At 36.4% G+C, this 13093-nt stretch overlaps 1 protein-coding gene and 1 pseudogene across 1 annotated transcript; both read right to left on the reverse strand.

The window, feature by feature from the left end:
* Positions 1-6088: 6088 nt before the first annotated feature.
* On the reverse strand, positions 6089-7859 carry LOC149021045 (putative UDP-rhamnose:rhamnosyltransferase 1). The gene has a single exon (XM_089149313.1). It carries the CDS (start codon positions 7692-7694, stop codon positions 6291-6293), a length of 1404 nt encoding a protein of 467 aa, XP_089005439.1. The 5' UTR covers positions 7695-7859; the 3' UTR covers positions 6089-6290.
* Positions 7860-10981: 3122 nt separating this feature from the next.
* On the reverse strand, positions 10982-12583 carry LOC149021046 (putative UDP-rhamnose:rhamnosyltransferase 1 pseudogene; annotated as a pseudogene).
* Between the last annotated feature and the right edge of the window lie 510 nt (positions 12584-13093).

Below are 13093 nucleotides of genomic sequence, written 5' to 3' on the forward strand. Positions count from 1 at the left end.
TAGGTTAGAGATGATTGTAATCTATAAAGTACCTAAAGTCAATGATACCATTGGTTTGACTGTAAGGTTAAAATTTTAACTCAAGTTTCAATAAAATCTATGTAATCTCCTATTCTCCTTGATATCATTGCCATATGATAAAGTATTTGAGGTTCATCCGGGCCAGCTTGCGTGCACCTTGATTACATCCTCATGAAGTGTTTGTCGTCCGCAAGGGTCGGACCCAAGACCTTTCCACTGAGAAGTATGGATCTTACCACTCTATCAACCCTACATTGACATCAATTAACATGTTTTGATTTTTAGAATTTGGAAAATTTTCTATGATTGCTTCTCTCTCAAAAGTTTACATTTTTTTGGCTCAAAAAAATTTATTTTTCTCTCCAAAAGTATTACTCTTGCTTGTCTTGTTATTTTGCTTATACACAAAGACCATTTACAAGAAAACCTAAAATCTTTATCATCTTATAATTATAATTTTATTTAAGAATAACTAATTTATTTAAAATCCTATTTTAATTGTAAATACAACTAAATTACAATTATATGGACTAGGAAATACAACAATTATATCATTATTGTTGTACATTTGGTTGGAAAAACATCATCTGATATACACAATAGTGTACACTTATATGTCAAACAAGCGGCTAAGAAAACTTAAAAATTAAAAAAAAAATATTGAAGATTTTTTTAATTCAAAATTAAACATTTAATCATAGTCTTCTGTTTGGAAAAAAAATGCACTCCTACGTAGAACAGAGGATTTTTTTTTTCTTGTCTTGCCTAGTAAGAGTAGTAGTTTTTCTCATTTGGCTGCAACCAAAAATTACATTAAATTATAGAAAATTATATGTGTTGGACCCACCCACATGTTGAATTTTCTGAATGATATTATTAAAGTTAATTAAAGCAAGTAAATCATTGATACTAAAAGTTAATTTGATTATAATAATGAGAATCTATATTTCTTTAGTGACTTCATTCAATTACGCGGTGTCAAATTTATAGGATTTGAAATCAAAGCTAATACGTAAGGCGGTTTACTTAGGTTTCCGAAATAAAGGATGTAGAGTTGGGTTAAACCAAAATTTCTATTTTATAAATTTAAAAAATATTACACCTCTAAATGTAAATATTAGAAAATATATGTGTTGTAAAAAATAACAACGCTAAAAAACCGTTCCCTTGAGGACTGTAGAGTAAATACCCAATTAATTATATTAATTTTATTCGAACAAATAATAAATAAGAGAAATATTCTAGACTATAATGCAAATTGAAATTTAAATTAAGATCTATTAATAACTAAAAATCTAGGGGTCCGATTTCACCATAACTAATCCTTCTCATCTTTTGATCCATCTTTATAATCTGAAATATAATTTTTTTATTGATATTTGAGATTATCTTTATGTAAGTATATTTATATCCTACATATAATTCATGGCATTTACTCCAATGAATAAATTCCCTATCAGTTCACAAAAAAAAACAAAAAAGAAATCCTCTATCAGTTCATTATGATTAATGAATAAGTTGATTAATGGCCAATTAATCAAAAACATTAAAAATAGAAGTAAAAATTCAATCAAAGAAAACAATATTCAGAAATATATTGATGAATTCAAGAGTTGAAATTTAAAGATAGGCTACATCTGATCCCTAGAAGAATTAAATTAGTTTATTATAGAAATTAAAAACGTCACAAAAGAATTCGAAAACATTGAAAGAAAATGAAAAAAAAAATATATTCTCAAGCTCCAAGTCTCCAAAGCCAACCAATGCCTCCAAAATTCGTCCTCTACGCTCCTCCAAATCTAAAAAAAAACATTTTTCCTAGAGTCCACTTCCTTATTTACAGGCTAATCTCTATTTGATACAATTCTAGTTTCCTAATGTGACTCAACTAAGGAGGTTTTTGGCGTACAAATCGGACTGACTTAAAGAGCTCAAATGCACAATTCCACCATTGGATTTGAATGTCAAGAACTTGTGAAGCTCTCAAAAAATCAGCTCGATCGGACATCGGATGACCATCCAATGAAGAGCTTGATCCAAACTGGACAGAGATATTCAAAAATGAAAATTTTCTCTCTTATTTCTTTGAATATGATTATTTTTCCTTGTTTTTTCCCCTTCTTTGATACAATTTCAAATAGGAATAAAATCTTGAAGCATGCTTATACAAAAAAAAAAAAAAAAAATCTTGAAGCATGCAAAGAATCCTCCTCTCAATGTTTTTGACTTACGGAAGTTTTTAGAGTGTGTAACTTGATATGAACAAGACTTTCCTTTTTAGAGTGGAATAAAATTCAGCTTGATTCAATTAAGACTCTCTTTACAGAATTTTCCAACACTACTCCTGTAGAAACAAATCTTAATTAGGATTTGCTAGGAAATATATAAAATCACAAAAATTATAGAAATTAAAGGAAATAGTGCAATTGCAACATATTCATTTTCATATAATATTAGGATAAATTGATATAAAATAATTATAAATACATGAAAATATAGCAAATTAATCATATAAGATAATGTACATGAAATCAACTTATAAATATTTACACATATATCTTTTATTATTATTATTTTTTATTTCTACATTAGAAATAATAGTGATGACAAGGCATAAATCTAATCTAAAGGGAGAAAAGATACAAAGGCAGCTTGGTCATGAAAAATAACAATGTATCCTTCTTATTTTTATGAATATCATAGGTGATGCAAATGCAAAATGTCATTTGAATTGAAAATGACTTGGAAACAAAGCTCAGGAGGTCCAAATGAAAATTACCTTAAATTCTTTTGAGCAAATTGCATTCGCACCCAAAATGGAGGCTTTAAAACATTGACAGCCCACTTTATGTTTGAAAAACACAGACACCCCATTCATTAAACACAATGTTCCATTCTGTTAGTGAAACCCTTAATCCACTGTTTATTTTTCTTTAATTCCAAATATGCCCTTACCAAAATCTAAGGAGAATAAAATGGGCCATTAGATGTTGACAAGTGTTTTATTCCAATCATATGCTCATTATTCTTCCAACACCAAAGCCATGCTTTCATCCCCCAATCTATTGTCTCTCCTCACTCGTCTCTCCTCTACTTCACCCTCTCCACCTTCTGCTCCAGTAGCAACAGCGACACCGCCACCACCATTACTGCCTCCTTCTTCCTCTTCACAAAACAGAACATACACATAAACAAGAAAAGAAAAAAAGAAATAATTCTTTCTCATAGCGGGAGAGTGATATATACTCAAAGATCTGATCCCCAAGATACAAAGAAAAGGCAAAATTGAAGAGAGAAAACTAGATGAAATCGAAGAGAAAGAGCAGGGGAACTCTTCAATGTCTCTAATTTCAACTCCATCTTAAAGCTTAAAGAATTCTTCCAAAAACATAAACATGATAGGGGATCCTAAGCACGCCTTTCTATTAGTAAGCCATATTCCTGAGCTAATTGCTTGAGCAACTCCATGAAGATCGGGTGATGCAAGACCTCAACATTGACCACGAAATGCTCCATCTCTTCATCGACGTACACAGGTAGATGCCCTTGAGGAACGCCTAAACGATGGTCTTTGTCGATTCTGAACTATTCGTTCCAGCGTGATCAAGAGACCGTTTGTGATTCTGAACAAAGAAGACTATTTTGTGAGGAATCAGCTATGCCTCCGATCGCCTTTCCATGCTTAGATCAGTTGTTCCCAAGATTAGCAAGGTTTCGATCGATCAAATCTTGTTGTTTTTCATTCTTTAGGATTCCCTTGCTTCTAGGTTTCCCTTCTTTTCCCCCTTCTCTTCTTTCTTTCTTTCTTTTTCTTTCTTTCTTTCTTTCTTTTCTTTTCTTTTTCTTTTTTTTCTTTTTATTTTTTATTGAGATACAATCAATTACATGAAAGAGCTACGGGAGAGGATTAAGAATTTGTAGGGCGAAATCGAAAAAAGCTCAAATGAGTTGAACCTAATGGAGACCTTCAAGGAGCAAAAGTCAAATGAAGTCCAACTTAGAAAAACACCCACGGTTTGATTTGTTTTCATCCTATACTCTTGTTCTACGAAGAGGAAGAAGGAGGCGGTAATGGTGGTGGCGGCATCGCTGGTGCTGCCTAGGTGGAGAGGGTGAAGCAGAGAAGAGCCGAGAGAGGACAGAGAATAGATTAGGGGATGAAAGCATGGCTAAGTGTTGGAAGAATAATAAGCATAGTGTCAACCATCTAATGGTTCATTTTTTTCTACTCAGATTTTGGAAAGGATATTTTTGGAATTAAAGAAAAATAAACAATGGAATGATTGTTTCAATAACAGAATGAACTACTGTGTTTAATAAATGGGATGTCTGTGTTTTTAAAACATAAAATGCTTTAAGGGTCTGTTTGGTTACATGAATTCAGAGATTTCAAATTTATAGATTCATGAATCTGAGAATTATACCTGTTTGGTTGTAAAAATCTCTAGATTCATGAAATCTAGAGATTCACCTTTTTACACTAAAAACGTGAACCTGTAGATTTATGGGTTAGGGGTGAAATCCAGAGATTTCAAAAAAGCTATACATTTACACATTCATAAAAATCACATTGATCAAATAGTTTTTTATGATGAATCCATAGATTTCATTCCACAACCAAACATTTAATTTTATAAATTATGACTCCACAGATTTCAAATCTCTAGATATTTGAAATCTCCAGACTCATATAATCAAACAGGGCCTAAAGCAATACTTGGATGTTATGTGATAAGAGATGACCCCATAAAATACTTGGGTATTATGTGAGAGGAGTGAATTCAATATAGAATTGGATCTTCAATTCCTACTCCCCACACGCCACTGAAACGGATTCACATCGTCTGTAATTCCTTTCCCTGCAATTCCCTGCAATTCCCTCTCAAGATTGTGCCACGTGGCATTAGGTAATCCAACTGTCATCAGTTCTAAATTCACCCATGTATTCCTCTCTCCTCTCTCTTCCCCAAATTCAAAAATCCCTAAATCCTCTGCAATGTTTTCGTTTCTAATTCCTCTTCCATACCATCTCTTTTGTCTTGCAAAACAAGATTTCTCGATTCCAGGAGCTCGACTACTGGATTCTCAAATGTTCTGGACGAATTTGAAGGCCAAAATGTGTAATTTGTTTGATTGACAAGAACGAGATTGCCTGTAATATCAATCCTGAGCACATCAAAGGGGTCTCTAAGTGGGTTATCTCTGTTTGCAACCCAGACGACGGATTGAACAGGGACGTTCATGTACCAGATCCCAACGTAACGGTTTTTAGATTCCCCGGCACTGAAAAACCCCAGTACAAACCTTTCAAGTTAGGAAACCATTGTTTGTCCATCTTTCAGGGGCTGTGATCGAGTGATGTTGGCTGCAGTGGACACCATACACCTAGAGTAAAAACAGAGGAAAACAGAACAGAAAACAAGATAGAAGAAGCTGGCCATTGATTGTTTGGTTATCCTCATTGCGTTGGTTTAATCTTACTAATGGATATTCACGACTGAAATACTGTTGGATGAATTGTGAGGTGGAAAATGTGATTGCCTTCAAGTATAGTTTCCCATAGTTGTAAATGAGAGTTTATTGTTATTATTGTCAATTTTGTTGTTGTTTCTATTCATTAAAGCTTATAGAATTCTTGCAGAGTTGACTACATTTCTTCCTTTCTGTCCCTTCCACTCCCATTTCTGGGCAATGTGAAAATCGCAGGGCTTTTACCGCATCAACAAATAAATTGAGAGCGAGGAGAGATCGCCAGCCGATGGTGAGAGAGATGAAAGGGGCTTTTTCAGAGTTTCGCACGGAGGAGACTCTAAGTCGTTGAGCAACGGGAAAGGAAAAATCGAAGAGAATCCCGTGTTTTTCTGAATTTGGGGAAGAGAGAGAGGAGAGAGGAATATAACGATGGGTTTAAAATTGGGGATCGTTGGATTGCATAATGCTACGTGGCATAATCTTAAAGAGAGAATTACAAGGAATTGCAGGAAAAGGAATTACAGAGGATGTGAATCCCACTAAAACACGATCCTATTGAGTGTAACAAAATTAAAAAAATTGGAAACAGAAAAAGAAGAGCTGCAATTGGGATCTGAAGCAGAAAAAGGTGGATTAGGTACCTCTAATCAGTTCAACAATGTAACAAATCATTGCTTTTATTTTTTTGGGGTAATGATCATAAATCATTGATGAAATACTCAAAAATCATACACATTTACACCAACATTTATTCCCCAAAAAAAGAAGAAAATTACACCAACATGCAAAGGTACTGATCATTCAGCACCATGATTGATCCAGAGGTACTGACTGAAATCATCCAAATAATGCTCATGCACAGTCCTGTTTCCAAACACTTGCTTCATCTCCATAGCTTTGGCCTTGTGCTTCTTCCTTTCAGTGTCGGCTACTACTAGCGTCAGTGACTTTGCCACTGAATCCCTTGTAAACGACCCATCTGCTTCATCTCTTGGGATTTCTACCCCAATATTCTTGCTCAGCAGTAACCTTGCAATCAAAGGTTGATCAATTGATAGGGGTAACAACACAAGAGGACATCCTATTCCAAGAGCTTCAATTACAGAACTCCAACCACAGTGAGTCAAGAAAACCCCAACTGAAAGATGCGCCAGTATCCTTCTCTGAGGTGCCCAACCTAAACATATGAAACCCTGACCTTCAATTCTGCTCTGAAAACCTGATGGTAACATTGATAAGGTCTCCACCTGAGACATTGCTGGCCTTCTCAGTGCCCAAAAGAAGGGCAACCCAGAAAGCTCCAACCCAAGAGCTAGCTCATGTAATTCTTCTCTGCTCACTTGTGCTTCACTCCCAAATGCTATGTACACAACACTTCCTTCTCTTTGCTTGTCCAGCCACGTTTTGATTTCGGCCCACTGAACGTCTCTGTTTTCCAAAGTTTCTTCCTCTGTGGGAGGAAGTAGACCTATTGGAATGACAGGTACTCTGTAGATCTCCCGCAGAACACGTATAGATTCACCTTCGAATTCTTCACAGCTTCTCACAATCACGAAGTTGGATCCGAGGAGTGCCGTTTTGGACCGGTCCGCGTCAGATACGCCAGAATCGTTTCCACTTAAAGTTTGAGTTTTTAGAATTTCATGGAGGCGAAATGCTATATTGGAAGGGGAAGGGATCCATTTAGGAGGAATAGTGAAGTCCTCAGGCTTTGTTCGGATATCTTCGCCGGCCATACGTAACCATGGAGAGCCAAAGAAGGCAAGGGTTGAAGCTATGAATATACTGAAATAGCCGCATGGAATACCATGTTTAGTTGCGAGTGGTTTCACCCAGTGATGGGAGAAATCATGGATTATCAAATCTGGAGCTGAGGTCTCAAGGAAGGAAGCGAAAGATCCCTCTAAACCATCGAACGCCTTCTTAAGGTATTGGATTTTGTCGAATGGAAGATCAGAAGTAGCTTCAGCTCCCTCCGGCAAGTTTGCAACCTGAGGTAAGGTGAGCTTCACAAAATTAATTAGAGGAGACAGATCGGGGGGGAGCTTGGGAAGCCTTTCAATGTTTCTTGGTGTGGAAACAAAGGAGATGCGATGACCCCTTCTTGCCAAGCCCTTGGAGAGCTCGAGAAATGGTACCAAGTGCCCAAAAGCTAACCAGGGGAACATGACGATTTGAAGCCCAGTTCTCCGATCAGCCATGGCTGGCAGGTGAAGAATTTGCCTGAGTTTTAGCAGGGGCTGAGATTTGATCCTAATTTGGGTCCAGAAAACAGAGTATCACAGTTCACAGCCTCTAGTGACAAGAGATACGGATCTCTCTTTGCTTTCTTATTAAATGCGCTCGATTGCTGTCAGTGCAACAGCACTGACCGTTCGCTCCATGTACTGTGCAATAAACAATTATTGCACAGTACTCAAGCAATTCCATAATAAAAGATGAAAGAGAAAGCCCAGACAGGTTACAAATGATTGTAATCTACAAAATACCACTAAAGTTAATGAGACGATGGATTTGAATTTTGTTTGTAAGGTTAAGATATTTGCTTCAAGTTTCAATAAATTCCTTGCAATCACCTTAATATCATTGCCAAATCGTGTCTTGTATATCAAATGTAAATCATACGTCACAAAAAATTTAGACCATTACCTAATTCAATTAATATGTTTTGATTTTAGAATTTAATTTTGGAAAATTTCTATCTTTGCGAACCTCTCAAAATTTTACTGTTTTTCAGTTAAAAAAAAGAAAAAGTTTATTTCTTTCTCAAAAGTACTTTTCTATGCTTGTTTTGTTACTTTGGTTTTTCCACACAGACTATTTAGAAAACTTAAAATCTTTATATTTTTATAATTATAATTTTATTTATATATAAATAATTGATTCAAAAATTTATTTTAATTATTAATACAATTAAAATATAATTATATGGACTAAGAAAATGCAACAATTATATCATTATGGTAATATGTCTTGGTCAGTAAGAGTAGTAGTTTTTGGGAAAAAATCATCTGTTGTACACTGTAATGTACTACCATAGACGTGTGAAATATATCAAATAAAGGGTAGAGATAAAAATATTGATTTTAAGTGAAAATACCTAGGTTTGAGACCTGGTTACCTTATACTCGCCCAGTTTTACAAATTCAATTCAACCTCTCCTCACTCCCATCGTCCCACGACCTCCCTCTTGTTTGACACTCCATCTTCCACCGCTCCTTCTCTGCTTTGAGAACTGAGTGACCAAATGAAGATTAAGAGAATAAAACATTCATCAATGGTGGCTCAGAAAGAACAATAGGTTATTCCATTTTCTTCTCATGCTTTTGTTGAAGCTAAAATTTCTGCAAGTTGAAGACCTAAAATTAAAACCACCATTGTATCCACGAAACATATTTAATTAAAATTGAAGCTTGTTTATATGAATTGCAAATATGCAAGCAACTCCACCATTGTCCACAGAAATCAAATGTAAAGAACCTAATTCCCAATTCCTATTTTCATTTCTACTTATAATTTATGTTTTAGTACTCTTACCGTTTGGTATGTCAACAAAATTTTCAGACCTAGATTTTATATTCAGTAACTCAGTTGCTAAAATCACACCTCCTCTTCCGAGATATTTTGGTTTTTGCTTGTTGATTATTTATAAAAAATGAAGAATAGGGGTTGGGGTTGGTTTGGGTTTCAAAAAAGAAAAACGACAGAGGGGGAGTGAGAGTTGAGGAACCCTTGAAATGGGTTTTTTCAGAAATGGGCAGCTATAACATAACCGGATCTCAAAACTAGGTCATTTTCACTTAAAGTTAACTAATCTCAACCTTTTATTTAGCATATTCCACGTGGCATATTGTGGTAGTGCATTGTTGTGCACAACGGACGATTTCCCCCTGTAGATTTTGTCTTTTGGTTGCAACTAAAAACTACATTAAATTATAGAAAATTTTATGTGTGGATCCCACCCACATGTAGAATTTTCTAAATTATATTATGAAAGTTAATTAAAGCAAGTACATCATTAATCCTTAACGTTAATTTGATTATAATAATGAGAATCCGTATTTCTTTAGTGACTTCATTCAATGATGCGGTGTCAAATTTGATTCGATCTTTGCTAATACGTAAGGCAGTTTATTTTCCGAAATAAAAGATTTAGAGTTCTATTTAATTAATTTATAAAATATTACACCTCTAAATGTAAATATTAGAAAATATATTTACACATTATTTTTGCTGTTGGAAATAATACTGATGCCATAGTGTAAATTTAATCTAAAGATAGAGATATGTAAAGGCATCTTATAAAAATAACAACGTATTTTTTCATTGATTTTTATGGATATCATAGGCGAATGCAAATGCAAAATGTCATTTGGATTGAAATTGACATGAGCCAAAGCTCAGGAGTCCAAATGAAATTACCTTAAAATTTTTTTTAGTCATCGTCAAACCCATACACCCAACTACCCAAGCAATGGAAAAGAGGAGGAAGTCTGAAGGTTTTACACCGAGCTGGAAGTATCTCCCATGGATCTGGAAGCTTTGCTAGTGCGAGAGTCTCGTGTTGATGGTCGCCGTCGGTGTGTTTTCGCCGTGGCTATTGTTTCCGCCCTTGTGATGTGTTATCTTTTAGCTCTTGTAGCGTGTATTTCCGCCCTTGTGGTGTATCTATGTCCGCCTTTGTGGCATGTCACCTCTTTGGGCGTTTGTGATGGAGGATACGTATGTCGTATTCCTTGTGCTTAATTGTTGTAATGGTTGTTACAACCATTATTCTAAGGGCTTGGGCTTGACCCATTCCTTAGCCAGGATGACTTCGTCTGTTGCATGTATGGCATTTGGTCTCCATTCCTTGGTTTGAATTGAACTTTGTGTTTTCTTGCATTTATTTTTTGTTTTTCTGTCTTTCTTTTGATGTGTCTGTATTTCTTTTCAAGTTCATGAATGAAGTTTTTAGCTTCATACCAAAAGAAAGAAAAGAAAAAGAAAGGAGGAAGAAGGAAGAGGGGGGGGTGGGGGGGGAGGAGGTTTATAAACATGAAGGTTCAACCTCAAGTCTTCTTTGGCCTTACTTCCCTATATCCTACATAGAAGATTGTCACTACTATACCAATAACACTTAAAATTTGTTCAACTAAATACACGATATAATTTGACTGGAACATATAAAATATTTGGAATATTTGGATGTTACGTGAGAAGAGATGACCCCATAAAATATTCGGGTATTATGTGAGAGGAGGGAATTCGATCTGTATAGAATTGGATCTTGGATTCTAACTCCCCACACGCCACTGAAGCATACGATCCCGTTTATTGTAACAAAATCCAGGTTTTACCTTTGAAGAGTTGAAGTTTTGAAACAAAAATTGGAAGAGGAAAAAGAAGAGCTGCAATTGGGATCTGATGAATCAGACAAAAATGGATTAGGTTCACTCGGTAATCAGTTCAACAATGTCATAAATCATTGTTTTTTTTTTTTTTTGGGTAATGATCATAAATCATTGATGAAATACTCAAAAATCATACACAATTACACCAACATTTGTTCCCAGAAAAGAAAGAAGAAAATTACACCAACATGCAAAGGTACTGATCATTCAGCACCATGATTGTTCCTGAGGTACTGATCGAAATCATCTACGTAACTCTCATGCAGAGCCCTGTTTCCAAACACTTGTTTCATCTCCATGGCTTTGGCCTTGTGCTTCTTCTTCCCTTCAGTTTCGGCTACTGCTAGCCTTAGTGACTTTGCCACTGAGTCCCTTGTAAGCGACCCATCTGCTTCATCTCTTGGAATTTCTACCCCAATATTCTTGCTCAGCAGTAACCTTGCAACCAAAGGTTGATCAACTGATAGGGGTAACAACACAAGAGGACATCCTATTCCAAGAGCTTCAATTACCGAACTCCAACCGCAGTGAGTCAAGAAAACCCCAACTGAAGGATGCGCCAGTATCCTTCTCTGAGGTGCCCAACCTAAACATATGAAACCCTGACCTTCAATTCTGCTCTGAAAACCTGATGGTAACATTGATAAGGTCTCCACCTGAGACATTGCTGGCCTTCTCAGTGCCCAAAAGAAGGGCAACCCAGAAAGCTCCAACCCAAGAGCTAGCTCATGTAGTTCTTCTATGCTCACTCGTGCTTCACTCCCAAATGCTATGTACACAACACTTCCTTCTCTTTGCTTGTCCAGCCGCGTTTTGATTTCGGCCCACTGAACGTCTCTGTTTTCCAAAGTTTCTTCCTCTGTGGGAGGAAGTAGACCTATCGGAATGACAGGTACTATGTAGATCTCCCGCAGAACACGTATATATTCACCTTCGAATTCTTCACAGCTTCTCACAATCACGAAGTCGGATCCGAGGAGCGTCGCGTCGGACCGGTCCACGTCAGATACTCCAGAATCGTTTTCACTTAAAGCTCGAGTTTTTAGAATTTCATGGAGGCGAAATGCTAAATTGGAAGGGGAAGGAATCCATTTAGGAGGAACAGTGAAGTCCTCTGGCTTTGTTCGGATATGTTCGCCGGCCATACGTAACCATGGAGAGCCAAAGAAAGCAATAAATGAAGCGCTGAAGATACTGAAGAAGGCACATGGAACACCATGTTTAGCTGCTATGGGTTTCAGCCAGTGATGGGAGAAGTCATGGATAACCAAATCTGGAGCTGAGAGTGAGGTGTCGAGGAAAGAAGCGAAAGACCCCTCTAAACCATCGAACGCCTTCTTAAGATATTGTATTTTGTCGAATGGAAGATCAGAAGTAGTTTCAGCTCCCTCCGGCAAGTTTACCACCTGAGGTAACGTGAGCTTAACAAAACTAATGGCAGGAGATAGATCCGGAGGGAGCCTGGGAAGCCTTTCAATGTTTTTTGGTGTGGAAATGAAAGAGATGCGATGACCCCTTCTTGCCAAGCCTTTGGAGAGCTCGAGAAACGGTATCATGTGACCAAAAGCTAACCATGGGAACATGACGATGTGAAGCCCATTTCTCTGATCAGCCATGGTTGGAAGGAAGGGGAAGACTTGCCTGAGTTTCACAAGGGCTGAGATTTGAGGATCCTTGCGTCTGGATTCCGGGACACAGCTTCGTTTTTTTTGGTAGCAACGACCAGCTCTTTGCTTCTAATTAAAAATACGAAGAGATCGAAAAGCTCAGTATAGGAAGTAAAAAAAAAAGAAGCAGTTTAACGTACTTTGAGTTGTAACTTGAATTAGATGATTGGTTTGAGTCCACGAGTTCTAAAAGTAAAGTTATAATTGTACTCTCAGTTTCTGCGGTTGTAAATGCGCAGCAAACTGTACTGACTTGGTCCGGACATTCTGATCTCAACTCTCTATTTCAATTTACAACACTGTCGAAATGGACCAGTCGAGATCAAAATTTCGATCATCCGTGCATTAAATGCACTGCATTCAAGTTTTGGGGGCAATTTCAGTAGATTTTTTGTTTTCGCGTTTTTGTCATGTCAAATCATGTTTCTTTAAGTAAACTAAAATCTCACCCCTACCCTTCCCAAAAATTTATCAAGTTTATTTTCATGTCAGAAATGGACCATCAAAGAATTGATTGATGTGACTTGTAAATGAATTTTT

The sequence above is a fragment of the Hakea prostrata genome, chromosome 3 (assembly GCF_041222555.1).
Source record: "Hakea prostrata isolate BN-2017 chromosome 3, UWA_Hpros_2, whole genome shotgun sequence".
NCBI lineage: Eukaryota > Viridiplantae > Streptophyta > Magnoliopsida > Proteales > Proteaceae > Hakea > Hakea prostrata.

Bases quoted from the DNA above. Each gene is read 5' to 3' on its own strand.
- LOC149021045 (XM_089149313.1), bottom strand. From the start codon at position 7,694: ATGGCTGATCGGAGAACTGGGCTTCAAATCGTCATGTTCCCCTGGTTA.